The 20327-nt window shown below is 43.5% G+C and overlaps 1 protein-coding gene across 1 annotated transcript in view; it reads right to left on the bottom strand.

The window, feature by feature from the left end:
- The window catches only part of LOC137424239 (uncharacterized), a 238076-nt gene that overhangs the window by 91837 nt on the left and 125912 nt on the right, over nucleotides 1-20327 (bottom strand). The window contains exons 11-12 of the mRNA XM_078773568.1: nucleotides 11911-12105; nucleotides 1613-1690 (exon numbers count right to left, since the gene is read on the bottom strand). Coding sequence (XP_078629694.1) covers nucleotides 1613-1690; nucleotides 11911-12105 — 273 coding nt within the window. The remainder of the gene's footprint in view (nucleotides 1-1612; nucleotides 1691-11910; nucleotides 12106-20327) is intronic.

A 20327-nucleotide genomic window follows, 5' to 3' on the forward strand; every position in this document is an offset into this window, starting at 1 on the left:
TGGAAGAAGTTTCGGGAACTGAGTGGTGTGCTGATGATGAGGGGAGTGTCGTTAAAGCTGAAGGGAAAGGTGTATGCTGCATGTGTGAGAAGTGTTATGATTTATGGGAGCGAGACATGGGTAATGAACGTGGAGCAGCAACGAAGGGTGGAAATGCGAATGGTTCGGTGGATGTGTGGAGTATCATTTAGAGAGAGGAAGACAAATGATGAATTGCGAAAGATCATGGGAATAGAGCCTGTGATGGATGTGCTGTGAAGAGGAACAGATTGAGATGGTTTGGTAATGTGTTGAGGAAGGATGAAAGTGACTGGTTGAGAAGAGTGATGGAAATGAATGTAGAAGGAAGTAGAGGACGGGGAAGACCGAGAAAGACTTGGCTAAAGATGGTGGAAGAAGAAATGCGGGCAAGGGGGTTAAGAAGGGGAGATGCTGAAAATAGGGCAAAATGGAGAAGATTGTCATGGGGACTGCAAGGCTAACCCCCGCTCTCGCAGGGAAAATGGCCTTTAAATGCATGTTGTTGTTGTTGTACGTGTATATCAGTGACAAAATAAAATCTTAATTTGCTCCATTTTAAATTAAGGCTGTGGCACAACAAAATTCGAAAATCTCAAGGGGTGTGAATACTTTCTGAAGGTACTTTACATGGACCAGTTTTCCAGACTTTTCCCCCTTACCCTTTAACATTTTAAACTGATATTTGGTAGGGGATATGTATTGTAAAGCAATTCTCCCTCTTATTATTATGCACCATGCCCTACACAGAGCATTGGTCATGCCAAAGCAGTTTATTGGCTCGGGTTACAATCCTGGATTGAACACCACACTGGCACAGGATACTCGGCCGAGGGTGTAGGAATTTGTAATTTGTTCAAGGTGGTGGGGACAGCTTGCCGACTGTTTGCAAAGGGCACACTGAAATCTTTAGCATCCACCAACCAATGCCAGCAGATGGATGCTCAATTGGACATCCATCCGAGGGACGACACACACATTGATACCTTGCCCTGCATGCAAAACACCAGGACGACAGTTTATAGTTGTCGAGATTTGAACCCAGGCGAGATAGCTCAGATGAGAGTGTACAAGTCTCTAAGATATTCTACAGCCCTCTGCTTGACATTCCACGTCTTTTATCCTGAGATACCTGATGTAGAACTATCCATTAATAAAATCACCTTTTTGCTCTTTCTTCCTACAGTATGTCCATGACCTTACTCACTGAATCATTAATTTACACGTGTTGATATTTGTGTGTTTCCACTTACTATACCTTTTAAGATGAGAGAAAAGAGCTGACCTTCCGTGCAAAAAAATCGATGTAACGTTTCGATCCGATTTCAGTGCAAATGTCCACACGTGTATAAACTTAACGAAGAATGTTGAACAAACAATAATTGTTTCTTTCCTTCCTTTGTAGCCCACTGATTAGGGCAATGCTCATATAACTTTCAGTTGGTCATGGAGTGACTGCAAGTTCAAATCCCAATCAAACACTTTTGTGGAATGGTAAATGCAGTCGGAGGCCGATAGGAAACCTAACGGCACCCAAAGGAACCATCCATGAGACACCAATTTCCCGTGCCCGTGCACCCGAGCGCATACTCACGTAGTTGTCATTGCGTCCATCACAAGGTTGTCCTGGAACACGACTCGGGAGATCAAACCCTCCGAAACTGCTCGTCCTCTGCACGAAATGATGAAGGTAACATGGATGAGGTCAGTAAAAAGACCTCCACATATTTTTCTTGATCATCAACTCTTCGTCAATTTTTTTTTGTCCTTTACCATGAAAGTAAGCAAAAACACGCGCACACACACACACTCACACTCCCATAATAATAATCATATTCGCAGAAATTGTTCTTATTATGACGAGTTTAATACGAAACAAAGGCATGACGTTTGTTCGGTGTAAAAACTTTAACAGCAGAGCTATTACAGACCAAGACTTGGACAGAAAGACACGTGGACAGACTTTTAAAATAGTTTCATCGATTCATTCCATGAGGCATCCAATGGCAACAGTGACAGCAAAAAGGGAACGAACAGAGCAAGTGAAAACTGGCAGGCAGAATAAGAAGTCGGAGATAAAAAGAATGAGAAGGAGTGCTGAATGGGGAGTGAAAATGCAGTAAAAGAAACATATGACGGAAACCAAATGTAGGATTTATTTTTGAACCAACTTTCATATTACAGAAACGGGTCGCAACTCCAATGCAGGATACTCGGCTGTGTGTGCGAGAGTTCGTACTTTGTCCTGGGTGCCCGCGATAACAACACCGTCGGACTACCAACTAATGCTAGCAGATGGGATGCCTACTTTTAACGTACATCCGAGGGTCAGTACACACCACACATTGGTGTGTGTGTGTTATATATATATATATATATATATGTTATCGCTCCCCTCCTCCCTCCCTCCTCTCCTCCTCCCTCCTCTCCCCTCCTTCCTCCCTCCTCCCTCCCTCTTCTCCCCTCCTTCCTCCCTCCTCTCCCTCCTCTCCCTCCCTCCTCTCCCCTCCCTCCCTCCTCCCTCTCCCTCCCTCCTCCTTCCCCCTCCCTCCCACCTCCTTCCCCCTCTCTCCCTCCTCCTTCCCCTCCCTCCCTCCTCTCTCCCTCCTCCCTTCTCTCCTCACCTCCTTCCTCTCCCCTCCTCCCTCCCTCCTCTCCCCTCCTCCCTCCCTCCTCTCCTCCCCTCCCTCCCACCTCTCCCTCTCCCCCTCCCTCCTTTCCTTCCCTCCCCCTCCTCTTCCCCCCTCCCTCCTCCCTCCCTCCTCTCCCCACCTCCCTCCCTCCCCTCCTCCTCTCCCACCTCCCTCCCTCTCTCCCTCCCTCCCCTCCCTCCCTTCCCCCCTCTCCCTACCTCCTCTCTCCCTCATTCATATTCCCATCAGGAAGCGACTCATTGTTACCCGGCAACACTGGGTACTTTTACGAGTATATAAATATATATATATATTGGATTATTGAAATTCGCTGATCTGCACAAACCTCGTGATGATACCATCACAACGACCTCATGATGTCTCTCTATAACTGTTAGAGAAACTTTGAGCAATGAAAGAAAAATCAAAGTCAAATGCTGTCACCAAGCAGATGAAAAAAAGCTCGGCCGACCAGTTTCGCCCTTGTTGGGGCTCGTCAAAGCAATAAATCGCTGTTTCATCCACTTAACAACTTTGAGGTCTTTTGGCTTAAATACTGGCTGATGATGCACCCACCTCTAACTGTGATTGGTGAGGCCAGATCATATTTGCGGAACCTACAAGTGCCATCTGCCACGTCGGCACATTGTGTTTCACCCACCATTCACAACCAGGACGCATCACCGTTGTTTATAAGCAGTCAGGAGTTGAACGAATGGGATTATTGAAATTCTCCAACATGGACAAATGCTGGAATGATCATCACCATCACGACAATCAATCATGAAAATGTCATAACTGTAAACCCAGAAGGGCCGAAGGGCCTGTAGCAGTGAAAGAGTGTCAAAGTCAAATGCTCTCACCAAGCAAATGAAAAGCTAAGCTGCTAAACTAAAGCGATATATATATTTGGTTTCTCGAATCATCTAACTCTGCTTTACCCTCCCGGCAAATTAACCCCCCCCACCCCCGTTCCCTCCCCAGATGAATTACCGTGCTGTCAACTCTACACTGTTATTAATCAAAATGGCCAAGCGACACCATAAGTGGAACGTTGGCTAATGACTGACCATAATGAAACAGCGGGGCTGAACTGCGTCACTTCACACACTATGTCGAACCAATAGAAGATGGCAATCGGGCAGCGTGGGAAAAACGGTTTGTAGAGTTTAACAAGGAGCGCGTATTTACAAGCAGCGCCACAGAAGAAAAACTGTTACCCATAGCACAGAAGCCAAGTCTTATTAAATCACTTAGTCGCAGTTTCTACAACACAGGTGCCTCAGTCATTCCAGCAAAACGAGGTAAGGAAGAGGTACAGAGAGAAAGAAAGAAGATTGATTGAGAAGAATTGTGGCCTCTTGCTCACTGGACACAAGCCGGTGGGCTTGCATTGGTCCCAAAATTCCCCGATCCCCCTCTCCCTGTCAAGGCTGGAGTGCCCCAAGGACAGTGTTCCAGGCCCAGTCCCTCTTCCTGATCTTAATAAATGATCTATCTGACTCTCTGGAAAATCCTCTTCATATATTTGTTGATGACTCCACCCTCTGCCATGACATCCCTCCTCCTTCAGTCAGACAGACTGCAGCCTCTTTCCTCTCTTCAGACATTGACAAAATCACAAGCTGGTCAAACACATGGAATAGATCTTTCAATCCTGACAAATTTCACACTCTCCCTATCTCTCTCCGAAATGACTGTCACACAAACTTGTTGCAGAAGTTCAGTCATTCAAACTCCTAGGTCTCACTATCAGCGATGATCGTTCTTGGGCAAACCACATTTCAAATTTGGCCTCCAAATCCAGCCACTTCAAACAAAGTCATCTTCAAAGAAACCTTCCATGACACACCTGAACTCCTATCCACCTACATGGCTTTTATCCATAGCTTGATGGAGAACTGCTCTCCCCTCTGAGCTGGCTCCCCTGCCTCACATCCTGCTCAACTTAACGCCGTGGAAACCAAGGCCTTCAGGATTATTGGAATCGTCCACAATGAAGCTGAGTCATGAGCCTATCACTTTGGCATTGCAGACAAATCAGTGGTTTCTCTGTCTGGTGCAAGGGGAGGAGCCAGAGGCTCTCGGGTTTGGTGTGCACCCTCGTACAATAGAGGGAGGTGGGGGAAAAAGTTGCACGGACGAGAATTGGGATCTTGCCAGAGCAGGTTTTTGATCGAGATCCTGAGGACATGTTCTTTGTTTGTCTGCCCTTGACTGTGGTCCTGCTTGCCTGCTCGTGTTCCTGATTTTCTGTCTCTACAGCAGGCTTAAGCCCACCCAGTTTTTGTTTCCCTTTCCCTGTCGGTGATCGAAACTGGTGCGAGGTGCCTTAGATTTCTATAGATTTATTTTACCTCATTGTATCGAGTTATTTATTTCTCTTGTAAATAGTTATCATTCATGAATTCCGTGTCCCCCCTTTCTTTCCGCCCTCAACCTGCCATCGTCTCCACTATCGGATTCAACCTTCCCCTGTTTGTTTTGGGAAATAAACCCTGTTGTTTTTAAAGAAATAAGGTTCTAGTGTCTCTCCTCACATTACCATGCGCACGCAAGGCCACCAATAAATTGATGCAGTCTGAGGGAGTAAAGCCAGTTCGGTCCATACATCCAGCGTCGGTGTTAATTGGCCTGGACACGACAATATTATTACCTCTGCCAATGAAGGCGGATGAAGGTTATGTATTCAGCCCTGTTTGTTTGTCTGTCTGTAAGCAGGATATCTCAAAAGGTTAGGTACGGATTAGGACAAAATTTTGTGGACAGGTTGGGTGTGTGACATGGACTAATTGATTTGTTTTAGTGAAGGTTCAAATCCAGATACTAAACATTTTTACGTGTGGCAGAATATGTATTCAACCCTAGAGGCAGAATTTTTTTTACCTCCAATTAAAATCCATTGCAATATACAGGTAAGTTTGGGTAAAGACTAAAGAAAGACTTTAATAGACCGTGTTTTCCCACACGTGTGCCCAGCATGATCTAGACTTGTTGCAAATCACACCACAGTGGGCCATTTTCCTCACTGCGAAATTATTTCAGTGATACACTGTCCTGGGATTGCCCCACATGGAGAAGCAATTTCACATTTGACTCCGACCTGAACATTTCTGCTCCAGAAGCTGCAATTCCACATATGACTCCGACCTGAATATTTCTGCTCCAGAAGCTGCAATTCCACATTTGACTCCGACATGAATATTTCTGCTCCAGAAGATGCAATTCCACATTTGACTCCAACCTGAACATTTCTGCTCCAGAAGCTACAATTCCACATTTGACTCCGTCCTGAACATTTCTGCTCCAGAAGCTGCAATTCCACGTTTGACATTTCTGAACATTTCTGCTCCAGAAGCTGCAATTCCACATTTGACTCCATCCTGAACATTTCTGCTCCAGAAGCTGCAATTCCACATTTGACTCCGACCTGAACATTTCTGCTCCAGAAGCTACAATTCCACATTTGACTCCGACCTGAACATTTCTGCTCCAGAAGCTGCAATTCCACATTTGACTCCGACCTGAACATTTCTGCTCCAGAAGCCGCAATTCCACATTTGGCTCCGACCTGAACATTTCTGCTCCAGAAGCTGCAATTTCACATTTGACTCTGACCTGAACATTTCTGCTCCAGGAGCCACAATTCCACATTTCACTCCAACCTGAACATTTCTGCTCCAAAAGCTGCAATTCCACATTTGACTCCATCCTGAACATTTCTGCCCCACAAGCTGCAATTCCACATTTGACTCTGACCTGAACATTTCTGCTCTCGAAGCTGCAATTCCACATTTGACTCCGACCTGAATATTTCTGCTCCAGAAGCTGCAATTCCACATTTGACTCCGACCTGAATATTTCTGCTCCAGAAGCTGCAATTCCACATTTGACTCCGACCTGAACAGTTCTGCTCCAGAAGCCGCAATTCCTCATTTGACTACGTCCTGATAGTAAGGGAAACATATGAAAATCTGTTAACTAAATTGTTACCAAAAAATTTCTTCACCAATATGTTTGTAAAGGTGTGTAATAACATGTGTTAAAATGTTGAAGGTCAACTCCCGTGGGAAACCCAGAAAAAAAGCTGTTGAATTCGGGTACCGAAAAATTATTTTCGAGAATTTTTATTTTTTTAAATCGGCCCTTAAGTAACTTATGAGGGGTCAAATAAGGGTTTTTCATGATTCTGAGTTGATTGTTAACATTTATATTTCACCACAGACACTCCTTTGTGGAAAAATAATTTCTAAATATATCTCATTTTCTACTTTGCAGGACATGGAGTCTAGCAATATGGATGAAGACGTTACTCCACCTGTGCTCAATTGCTTCATCTGTGCACGCTCGGATACACCAGCTGAAAGGCTCATACAGGCAACTCCAAAGGGATACTCAACTTTATTGAAACAAGCAGAAACTGTCGAAAATGTTACTGTTGTGGAACGTATGAAGGAGGCTCAAAAGGAAGGAAAACTGAAGTCACTGGACGCCTGGAAGGGATCAACGACTTGGTAGCAGAAGAAACACTGTACCATTTGCGATGCAAACTTATGTTTGCGAGAGGTGACAGTTTGTCCAAGACTGATGAGGAAGGAAAAAGGAAGAGAGGACAGAGGAGTATTGATGAGGAGCGAGAGGCAGTTTTTATTGAATTCTGCAAATGGTTAGACTCAGAATTAGAGCATGGGGTAATGAACATGGACCAAGTCCATGAAAAGCTGCAGGAGTTTGATCAGTCACCAGAGAAGGGCCTTTCTTATTCAAAGCATTGGCTAAAGATAAAACTTCTAGAGAAATACGAAGACACCTTGTATTTCACAACACAGGAAAGAAGGGCAGATGTACTCTGTCTCAAAGATGGCACCGACAATATTCTGCGAGCGCATCATGCTAATCTTGACCATGGAGATGAGAAGACTCAGATCATAAAGACGGCACTCAAGTTCATATCCAATGATATTGCCTTGATTGATTTAGGTCCAAAGTCATACCCCACCACACACAGTATGACTGACATCGATAGTCAGCTGACACTTGTTCCTGCAAGCCTTCAGATGTTCTTGAGACCGATTGTCAAGACAGACGTCCCCGCGACTCCGTGCTGTCTTCAGCAAGCTTGCCTTCAGTGTATCTGCAGTCAAATTATCTGGCACTCTGTATTTCTTTCTAGCTTGTGCTGGATTATTTTTGTAGAGCTGGGCTGGTTGGTTGCAAAGAATGCATACATCCTTATACAGTAGGTCAACTGACTGTGATCTTCTAGAACTGCAGCCAGTTGATGAACTGAACTCACAAGTAGTGCGTCTTCTCTTCAACTTTGATGACTCTTTCTCTGCCTTTGATGCTTGAGCTGACTTCTTGGTGGTTGCAACAAAGTTGTTGTACAGATCATTTTTACACTTCTGGTGGTACCTCAGTTTTCCTTCCTTTTGAGCCTCCTTCATACGTTCCACAACAGTAACATTTTCGACAGTTTCTGCTTGTTTCAATAAAGTTGAGTATCCCTTTGGAGTTGCCTGTATGAGCCTTTCAGCTGGTGTATCCGAGCGTGCACAGATGAAGCAATTGAGCACAGGTGGAGTAACGTCTTCATCCATATTGCTAGACTCCATGTCCTGCAAAGTAGAAAATGAGATATATTTAGAAATTATTTTTCCACAAAGGAGTGTCTGTGGTGAAATATAAATGTTAACAATCAACTCAGAATCATGAAAAACCCTTATTTGACCCCTCATAAGTTACTTAAGGGCCGATTTTAAAAAATAAAAATTCTCGAAAATAATTTTTCGGTACCCGAATTCAACAGCTTTTTTTCTGGGTTTCCCACGGGAGTTGACCTTCAACATTTTAACACATGTTATTACACACCTTTACAAACATATTGGTGAAGAAATTTTTTGGTAACAATTTAGTTAACAGATTTGTGAAATATCTCATAAAATGCCCTTACTATGAACATTTCTGCTCCAGAAGCAGTTGGCCATCTGCTCATATATCTGCTGGAAGTGTAGTTCTTCTTTGCCTCGAGGATTTGAAGTGAATAATAAGCGAAGATGTCAAAGCAAAATTTTCTAAGAAGGAAAAAATTTCACGGGTACAATCTCAGCATAAACAAACTATGGAGATTAGTCAATATAACAGTGGTACCGGTACTCTAAACTCTAAAGTATGACCTAAATATGGAGGCATTCTGCTGATTTATTTTATTGGCGTCCATAAAGTGCATATTATCTTCCTTAACTGCCACATTGCCAGGCTTCAAAACCTCAAGTGCAACATTCAATCTGAACCACAATGAAACTCACAAAAACACTTTGTCACTTCTTGTAAAAGGAATTTCTCAAAAGAAATCCATGTTCCTAACTTGCCATCTTTATGCTTTAGAGAACTACCAAATCTCATAAGAAACAGCTGAGTGTGGGAGTTGTTGTTTCTTATGCAGCCTATGGCTGCTTGGCTAAATCGTTTTCTGGGGGAGCAGCTGTTCCGCAAATGCAATTCCCCTTATTACCAGTAAGCTGGTACTCATTTTGCCAACCTCGGAAGGATGACAGGCTACGTCAACCTACCTGGTGTTAATTCAATGGAGTGACAGGGATAAAACTCAAGACCCTAAGATCTTAAGCCAGCCACCTTAAACGTTAAGCCAACATCAGGCTAATAGTTACGAGAATGAGAGAGTTGGTCATTACCCTGCGCTCGCGAAGCAAGAAGCAGAGTTAGGCGATCAGTTGCGTGCGTACGAGTGGCATACGTACATACGTGTGGCGTACGTACGTATGTACATGTGTGTCTGCATTTTTAAAATTCATTTTCTTGACAACCGTTGGTCCATCCGATTGACACAAAATTTTTATCATAGGAGCACCTCCGCCTGTAGATTTTTTTTATTCAGAATTATGACGTCATAGGTCACGTGATATGGACGCGATTTGGAAAAAAACTTTGCACCTCTATAATCTCCGAAACCGCTCAATGGAAAAAATTGAAACATGGCTCATTGTCAAGTCCTCCCCATAGGAAATAAGATATGTTAATGATTACGGCACCAGTGCCTTCATTATGACGTCATAATTCGATTAATACAATGCTTGATCCGATTAGTATGATTTTTTTTTTCTCTGCAACTGTTGATCCAATGGACACGAAATTTTCACCATAGGAGCTCCTCCTCCTCCTTTAGAATATTTTAATGATAATCATGACGTCATAGGTCATGTGGTACAGGCGCCATTTGGAAAAACCGAAAAACGTTGTACCTCTATATCTCCAAAACCGCTCCATGGAAAAAATTGAAACATGGCTCATTGTAAAGACCTCCGCATGGGGAATAAGTGTTGTTAACGATGACGTCATTGGTGCCGTAATTATAACGTCATAATGCGACAGGGAAAACACTTAGTCCGATCAGTTTGAAATTTATTGAGTGTGATCTACGCAATTATATTAGATTATATTTGTTTGTATTAGCTTATTATATAATTTGTCATTGTATTAGATGATTATTTAATGAGCAACAATTATATTAGAGAATGTAAATTTATGATGTCATCGCTCACGTGTTCTGACAGCCATATTGGATCAAAGAAGAAAACATCTTCAAAAACAGAAGAGTTGGCTCGAACCAAGTTGACTGCACGGAGTAAGTGTTCTATGAATACCATGTAGATATAGAATGAGAGGGTAACAACAACGTGTATACGAATAAGGTAGAGACACATAATAACGTTGTAAAATAGTCGTGAGATGGGGAACAAAAACGCTTCTGGAAATAGATTAAATCAACATGACGTTGATTAAAGTCTGCTAACCCCTGTGGGAAGCAAGGAGAGGCTGATGTTTCGTGCGTTAACCCTTCGTGTTCGTTCCTTTTAAGCCCTGAGACATTTCTTGACACTCAGCATTAAATTTACAAGCAAACTTTGTATGGATAGAGCATGGAAAAAACAACCATAGGTTGGCAACCATCGCTCAGGGTTTGATGGGCCTTATGACCTCCTCCTGCGTTAAAGCTTTTTGTCATGAAACTCGTAATTTTTTATCATAACTTATAAAAGTGATAATTGTTTTTACAAGACATCACACACATTTGTTATAAATCCTCATTAAATTGGAAGCAATCCTTCAGGATGTGTCAAAATCGTGAATAGATGATCAAAAGCAAAACAAGAAAACATTTAAATACCTCAGTGAATGAATTAACATTATGAACGTAGAGCAGCAACGAAGGCTGGAAAGGGTGGAAATGCGAATGGTTCGGTGGATGGGCGGAGTATCGTTGAGAGAGAGGAAGACAAATGATGAATTGCGAAAGATGATGGGAATAGAGCCTGTGATTGATGCTGTGAAGAGGAACAGGTTGAGATGGTTTGGTCATGTGTTGAGGAAGGATGAAAGTGACTGGTTGAGAAGAGTGATGGAAATGAATGTAGAAGGAAGTAGAGGACGGGGAAGACCGAGAAAGACTTGGCTAAAGATGGTGGAAGAAGAAATGCGGGCAAGGGTGTTAACAAGGGGAGATGCAGAAAATAGGGCAAAATGGAGAAGATTGTCATGGGGACCGCAAGGCTAACCCCCGCTCTAGCAGGGAAAATGGCCTTAAAATGCATGTTGTTGTTGTTGTTGTTGTTGGTGAATGAATTAACAAAAGAGTCAATGATTATGTGCTTTAGGGGTAGCCGCACCAGAAACTGTGTGTATGAGAAGGAAGATGCAAAGTATTTTAAAATTAAATTTAAAGAAAGAACAGGAGTCTGTATAAAGTGAGACAATTGCCTTTGAGAGATGAGCCCCATTTTTCTTCTAATGCATTCGCTACCAGTGATTTAGTATTCATACAACATACATGGACATTATGGTGCATTTTAGGCATTCATCTGCTTTCAAAAGGTTTTGAAACCCATTGGGATGATGAACTCTCAAATGAGGTTTGGGATCGGGGGATCACAATCTCTTCCAAAGGAGGAAGGTTCCTGTAGGCAATAAGCTTCAGTTGCTGCCACCATTTCTTTTGCCGTTGGAATCTCTCATCCGTGCACTAGTGGGATGACATTTTCCGACGGCCAAACCAATAGGGGAAACCTCGGAATACAATGGATCACATCACCAGATACCCATCCAGAATGACTGCTCTAAGGCTATTTATGAGGTTGTCACATTGAACAAAAACCCCAGTGGCCTATTTTTATTCAAAACTGGAAGAGATGAAGGATGAAGGACAAAGAGGAACGTCCCCGCAGCACAGACAGACACTCACGCTTTTGCGCTGCAGTTTCCAGAGCAGGCCTCGGTGTTCCCTATGATCTACTGACCAGATGGGACATCCGTGCAAGGCCTCCGGACCCCCTGGGATTATAGCCGTACCTCGCCAGCTTCCGGTTATTCCAGACCTAGTCCCTTGGTAGGATGGAACAGGTGAAGTACGGTGGTCTAGAGAACCCGTGCAGTGATGCTGTTCGAGGAGAGAGGAATAGAAATTGAAGAAAGAAGTGGAATTTAATGACATTTAATATGGAAGAGTTTCAAATCAACCACACGCTTAAATCAAACAAATTACAAATTTACTGTCAAAAGCATCACCAACATGAAGCCAATTCCCCCACATTTTCAACCCCCACCTTTCCCACTCGTGCCCACACCTCGTGTGGTGTATTGGACAGGGAACATGAATGCAGACTGGGAGAGGAAATGAATTCAAACCTGTTTTGATTACTTCCAGGTTGCATAACTAAACTGCCAAGTGTGACCTCAATATCTATGACGGCAAGTTGTGTAGCACTTTATTACCTCCGCCAGCAAAGGTGGATGGAGGTTGTGTTTTCACCCCTGTCTGTCCGTTTGTGAACAAAATATCTCATATATTTTGTGAACAAATAAGAGATGTAGCGTATGTGACACCGACGAAATGATTAGATCTTGGTGAAGATCCGGATTCGGATCCGGCTACTAGAATTTTTAAGTGATTCTTCACCATTGGGAGATCGGGCCAAAAACGATACATAGCAGGATGTCTCAAAAAGTTATGGATGAATTTGGACTAAACTTGGTGGAGATGTTGCGTATGTGACAAGAACCATTCGATTCGATTTTGGTGAAGTTCTAAATATGGATTCGGATATGAGAATTATTTAATTTTAAAAGTGATTCTTCACCGTTGGGAGATCGGGCCAAAAACGATACATAGCAGGATATCTCAAAAGGTTATGGATGAATTTGGACAAAACTTGGTGGAGATGTTGCGTATGTGACAAGGATGATTCGATTCGATTTTGGTGAAGTTCTAAATATGGATTCGGATATGAGAGTTATTTAATTTTTAAGTGATTCTTCACCATTGGGAGATACAGCCAAAAACGATACATAGCAGGATATCCCAAAAAGTTGTTGACGGATTCGGACGAAATTTGGTGGACTGGTTGTGTGTCTGACAAGGCCGATTCGATTCGATCTTGGTGAAGTTCTAAATATGGATTCGGATATGAGAATTATTTAATTTTTAAGTGATTCTTCACCATTGGGAGATACGGCCAAAAACAATACATAGCAGGATATTTCAAAAAGTTGTGGACGGATTTGGACGAAATTTGTTGGACCGGTTGGGTGTGTGACAAGGAAGAATTAATTCAATTTTGGTGAAGGTCTGGATCCGGATCCGGCTAGTAACATTTTTAAGTGATTCTTCACCATTGAGTGATATGGCCAAAAACGAGGGGTAGATCAGGATATGAGAGACTGGACCTACGGTGGTTCCTGAGATTCATTTTGATTAAATGTGATTCTGTATTGTGATTTTCTGGTCTACTCTGAGATACAAAACGTAAACTCATCCACCTCGTTTTGTCATAAGTCGACCGCAACGTTTTGAGCTTTCATGCTACATATCGTTGTTGGTCCTATCAGTGGTGAAGAATCACTTAAAATAAAATAAAAAATTTGTATCCGAATCTCCGAACCCAGATCTTCACCAAAATCTAATAATTTCGTCCTGGTTATATACCCAACTTCTCCACCAAATTCCAGCTGAATCCGTCAACAACTTTTTGAGATATCCTCTTCACAATCAGACAAACAGACAAACATACAGGGGTGAAAACATAACCTCCTTCCACCTTTCGTGGTCGAGGTAATAATAATAATAGCATAATATTACAAAACAATATCCCCATTCCCCAAGTGGTTTTTGTGACCTGCAATATTGCCTCCAACACCCTAACGGAAGTACATTTTTGTTATCGAGAATTAATTAGAGTTGCACTCTTCGACATCGTCGACTGATGTGCCTCCGCCCACATTATTACATCATTATACATACTTGTATCAAGTTTGATTTAAATCCATTCAGCTGTTCTCAAGTATCACATTTTTACCTGACATGACCTCTGACTTTGACCTTTGATGCAGAAAGCTAATAAGCTCATCTTTTCATCATAATATAAACTTGTACCAAGTTTGGTCAAAATCCCATCACTGGTTCACAGGTTAACACAGCAACAGAATTTCTACCCAACTTCTGACCATTGACCCCTTGACCCCATAATCGAATCGTTTATCCTGACATCATTATACATACTTGTACCAAGTTTTACTTGGTTCCCTTCAGCCGTTCTTATGTTATCAGGGTAACAATAACAGACGCTGACCTTTGACCTTTTGATGTCGAAATGTAATCAGTTCATCTTTACATCATTATACATACCTGCACCAAGTTTGACTTAGATCCCTTCAGCCGTTGCCAAGTTATTGCGGTAACGAAATCGTGTCACGGACACACGGACGGACAACCCAAAAACATACTGCCTCCGGCGACTTCGTCGGCGGAGGCATAAAAAAATATTATAAACCAAAAAAAAGTATGATTACCTTTTTTAACAGTCACTACTGCTATTTAACACTAAACTGAAAGAAATTTGGAGGAATCACGACATCCTTCAGGCATTATATGATTATGAAGTCCATATCAGACTAACGGATAAGAGCCTAGATCTATTGTGAACTACATACCCTGCGGAGGATAATAACGTGACCCTTCCAGCCACTTCCGTGGGGGAGTAGTTGTACTAGTATGTCAAATTCGGGAATCTTGAGAAGTCCAATTTACAGAGGTGGTCTGCGCATGACGATCAAACACCCTTCATGTTATTTTATGGTGTCCTCACCCCGCCCCCTCCCCGCACTTCCCGTGTCAGTACGCTCCCCTATACATCCTACAAGACAGCAACTTTCCCACCCCACCCTGTGTCCCTTTCTTCAGCTTCCCTCCACTTCATGTCCCCTCTTTCTTCACCGCCCCCCCCCCACCACCTCCTCTAAAGTTTACCCCTCACCCCACCCTTGGATTTCACCCAATAGCAAATCCTCCCTTCTGGACTTGGTGATGACAAACTTCTGTGCAAATGTCTCTTGCTCTTCCTCTACTCCAATTGGTTCATCTGATCATATTCTTGGTAGGGTAAACATCTATCTGGCTATTGTCAGAGAGGTGCCTCTGTGCCGGCGAGTCTGGCAGGTCACCCAGGCAGATTGGCAAGGACTGCAAGCAGCCATCTCTCTTCAGGACTAATCTCCCATATACATGCCCTCATGAGTATTGGAACAGTGAAGTCGAATTTGTTATTATTGTTATATACACAAGAAATTTGAATTGGGGATCAAAATATGAATACGAGACAAGAGTACACAAGGCCAGGTTTTATTTATTGATATTTCTATGCATGTATGTTTTACATTGTAGAACAACAGCACTTTGTATGTTCAGTCCCTCCGATTTTAGATAAGCATAAGTATTGGAAGAAATGACTGAGAGGTGTTTCTTGTTGCATTGATCGTTTACACATAAAAGAGCTGTGAATGTCTAGTTTCTGGTTTTAACCTTTGCTTTTGCCTTTGGAGTCAGTAGGCAAAACCTACATGAAGACCAGAAAACTGTCTATGAAAGAAGACCAAGCAATTTGGAAGCTGAAAGAACAGAATTATTTAAGTAGGACCATAGGACAAAAATTGGGCATAGCAAATACAACTAGAGCGGCACTCGGTGGAGAACATACCTCCTACAAACTGACCCGTTTTGGTTTTGGATCCCAGTGATAGGTCGGATTTGGATTCGGACCTGAACCAAAATCTAATCGCCTTGGTCTTGTCACTTACCCAACTCATCCACCCAGTTTTGTCATAAGTCGTCCACACCTTTTTGAAATATCATGCTGTATATCGTTTTTGGCCCGATCACTCAATGGTGAAGAATCACTTAGAAATTAAAAAAATTCGTCCTTGTCGATTCGTTTTTGTCACACAACCAACCAGTCCACCAAGTTTCGTCTGAATCCATCCATACCCTTTTGATATATCTTGCTATATTTTGGTTTTAGCCCTATCACTCAATTGTGAAGAATCAATGAAAAAAAAAAATTGATCCGTATTTGAATCTTCACCAAAATTACACCAATTCTTCATTGTCACAAAACCAACCAAGTCCACCAAGTTTTGTTCGAATCCGTTCACAACTTTTTGAGATATCTTGCCATATATCATTTTTTACCATACCTCTCAATGGTGAAGAATCACTTACAAAATTCTCAGATTCAGATCTGGATCTTCACTAAACTCTAATCATTTTGGCCTTGTCACATACCCAACCTCCCCACCAAATTTCGTCCAATATCCTTTTGAGATGCAACCTTTTGAGATATCTTGTGCACAAACAGACAAGAAGGCATCAGGCAGTAGGCTGACAGGTATGACGAAAATCGTCACTGTCACCTTGACCTTTGTCAAATAAAATTGTAGTCAACCTGTATAGTCAAATAAAATTGTAGTCAACCTATATAGTCAAATAAAATTAACAGCCTCACTTTTTTTCCTTTGGACTCCGCTGATAAGGTTTGACGAAGATAGCTGAAAGCGTTTGGTGAGCTATCACACTCAGACAAACAAACAAACAAGAAGACGTCATGCGGACCACGATACTTGCAAAATCCGTCCCCCACCCCCAAGAAAAAAAATTCCATTGATACAGCAAATTGTTCATTTCATCAAGATTAAAATTGACAATCTTGATCAAAGCTCGGGTCATTAGGAAGAAAAGTGACGATTTTTCAGATGAAAAATGATGATTTTGTTAGGTTGACCTTGAGTTGACCCTTGACCTTTTGACCTCAAAAATAGTTAGTTTCCCTATTTAGTGTCTCAATGTGCAAATGCTGTTCAATTTTCAAGTCAATCGGATGAAAATTGAGGATTTAAAAAACTTGGCCTATGTTGACCTTTTGGCCTATGTTGACCTCAAAATAGTTGGTGGTTGAATTCAGTGACCATATATTTAAATCCTCTTAGAATTTCAAGTCAATCAAATGAAAATTGGTGATTTTAGAAATTTGGCCTATGTTGAGCTTTTGGCCTACGTTGACCTTTTGGCCTATATTGACCTTTTGGCCTATGTTGACCTGAAAAATACTTGGTGGTTGAATTCATTGACCAGATATGCAAGTCCTCTTCAAATTTCAAGTCAATCGGATGAAAATTGAGGATTTTAGAAATGTGGCCTATGTTGACCTTTTGGCCTATGTTGACCTCAAATATACTTGGTGGTTGAATTCAGTGACCAGATATGCAAGTCCTCTTCAAATTTAAAGTCAATCGGATGAAAATTTAGGATTTTAGAAATTTGGCCTATGTTGAGCTTTTGGCCTACGTTGACCTTTTGGCCTATATTGACCTTTTGGCCTATGTTGACCTGAAAAATACTTGGTGGTTGAATTCATTGACCAGATATGCAAGTCCTCTTCAAATTTCAAGTCAATCGGATGAAAATTGAGGATTTTAGAAATGTGGCCTATGTTGACCTTTTGGCCTATGTTGACCTCAAATATACTTTGTGGTTGAATTCAGTGACCAGATATGCAAGTCCTCTTCAAATTTCAAGTCAATCGGATGAAAATTTAGGATTTTAGAAATTTGGCAAAGTTGGTGACCTTTGGCCTATGTTGACCTTTTGACCCCAAAAACAATAGGCTTCTCAATTGGGACGACCTATACAACTTGGTGAAGTTTCGTGACGATCGGTTTAGAATTGTGACCTGCAGGCCGGTGACAAACAAACAGACAGACGGAACCACAAACGCAACCGACCAATACACTTGAAAAATCTTCGATTTCGCAAGTAATGAAACAGACCGACATATGATGAAAATTTTCAACTTCTGTCATAACAAACACACAGGATCAGCTACAGAAATGTACTACGCTCATAAATTCCTCTTTCAGGTGACAGCCCACCTCGATCTACACCCTGACTATTTAGACAAATGTCGAGCTTTTGATACAATCTGGCATCCGCCTTGCTCTACAAACTTACTGCCGATGGCATCCGAGGCCAACTCCACACATGGCTTAATGACTCCCTCTACTCTAGTAGCCAACATGTGGCTCTCAACGGAATCCTTTCTTCTTCTCTCACTGTCAAAGCTGGATTGCCCAAGGAAGAGTTCTGGGCTAAGTCCTCTTCCTGATCTTCATTAATGATCTCTCTGACTCTCTGGAAAATCCACTTTATCCATTTGGTAGGCCTCCAAAGCCAGTCGCCGACTGGGATTCCTCCGTCGTACAAAGTCCGACCATGGCACACCTGAACCACCTATAAGGCCTTCAACCACAGCTTGATGGCGTGCTACTCTCTCATCAAGGCTGGCTCCCCTGCCTCACATCTTGATGGCATGCTGCTCTCTCATCTGGGCTACCTCCCCTGCCTCACATCTTGATGGCATGCTGCTCTCTCATCAAGGCTGGCTCCCTGCCTCACATCTTGATGGCATGCTGCTCTCTCATCTGGGCTAACTCCCCTGCCTCACATCTTGATGGCATGCTGCTCTCTCATCTGGGCTGCCTCCCCTGCCTCACAGCTTGATGGAGTGCTACTCTCTCATCTGGGCTGGCTCCCCTGCCTCACATCTTGATGGCATGCTGCTCTCTCATCTGGGTTGCCTCCCCTGCCTCACAGCTTGATGGCATGCTACTCTCTCATTTGGGCTGCCTCCCCACCCTCACATCTTGATGGCGTGCTGCTCTCTAATCTGGGCTGCCTCCCCTGCCTCACATCTTGATGGCGTGCTGCTCTCTCATCTGGGCCGCCTCCCCACCCTCACATCTTGATGGCGTGCTGCTCTCTAATCTGGGCTGCCTCCCCTGCCTCACATCTTGATGGCGTGCTGCTCTCTCATCTGGGTTGCCTCCCCTGCCTCACAGCTTGATGACATGCTACTCTCTCATCTGGGCTGCCTCCCCACCCTCACATCTTGATGGCGTGCTGCTCTCTAATCTGGGCTGCCTCCCCTGCCTCACATCTTGATGGCGTGCTACTCTCTCATCTGGGCTGCCTCCCCACCCTCACATCTTGATGGCGTGCTGCTCTCTAATCTGGGCTGCCTCCCCTGCCTCACATCTTGATGGCGTGCTGCTCTCTCATCTGGGCTGCCTCCCCACCCTCACATCTTGATGGCGTGCTGCTCTCTCATCTGGGCTGCCTCCCCACCCTCACATCTTGATGGCATGCTGCTCTCTCATCTGGGCCGCCTCCCCTGCCTCACATCTTGATGGCGTGCTACTCTCTCATCTGGGCTGCCTCCCCACCCTCACATCTTGATGGCGTGCTGCTCTCTCATCTGGGCTGCCTCCCCTGCCTCACATCTTGATGGCGTGCTGCTCTCTCATCTGGGCTGCCTCCCCACCCTCACATCTTGATGGCGTGCTGCTCTCTCATCTGGGCTGGCTCCCCTGCCTCACATCTTGATGGCGTGCTGCTCTCTCATCTGGGCTGCCTCCCCTGCCTCACATCTTGATGGCATGCTGCTCTCTCATCTGGGCTGCCTCCTCTGCCTCACATCTTGATGGCGTGCTGCTCTCTCATCTGGGCTGCCTCCCCTGCCTCACATCTTGCCCAGCTTGACGGTGTGGAAACCAAGACCTTCAGGTCTTCAAGATCATCGGAATTTCTCACAACGAAGCTCAGTTTACGGGCCTATCACTTTTCCATCACAGATAGGTCAGTGGTCTCTTTGTCTTCTTCCACCTCCTTTCTGGTCTTGCACCCTCTACTCTTTCCATGCTTTGTCCCCCTCCTCTCCCCAGGTTTAAGCAGGGCTCACAAAGGCACACCAACAACCCTCCTTATGGTTAATTTCCAGTTTTTCCTTCCTGAGAGTTTGCTTCTTATCCATCCTGTCTACTCTGTGCATCCTCCCCTATCTCTCATTCTTCCCCACATCTCTTATTTGTCCAACTCTTCATCTATTTTGACCTTCAACCCTGCTGCTGGTGTTTCCCCCTTCTTTCTACTGGTCCTTTTGTTCTGTTGTATCCTGATACATTCAGTGTTCCAGCTTTCCCACGAGCTTTGACTTTGTTTACAAAAAAGAGGCGATCTCTACATTGCAGCAAGGAAGAAAGATGTCGAGATTTAATGAAGTATTAACATTGTAATGAATACCTATAAACAGGGTGGATGTGCAGCAGGCAGCTTTTCAGAACCCTCGCAGCAAGCTTGTGCTGGTGTGGCACTGGGGTTTATGCTCACCATTAATTCCATTTAACTGGTGATAGCGGTATCTCCTCCCTCATTGGACGGCCTGCCAGCTTATGTCTCCTGGGGGGAATCCACTGTGCACTGATGTCAGGCAGGGAGCC

This window comes from Myxine glutinosa, chromosome 3 (genome assembly GCF_964187855.1).
Source record: "Myxine glutinosa chromosome 3, kmMyxGlut1.1, whole genome shotgun sequence".
Lineage (NCBI taxonomy): Eukaryota > Metazoa > Chordata > Myxini > Myxiniformes > Myxinidae > Myxine > Myxine glutinosa.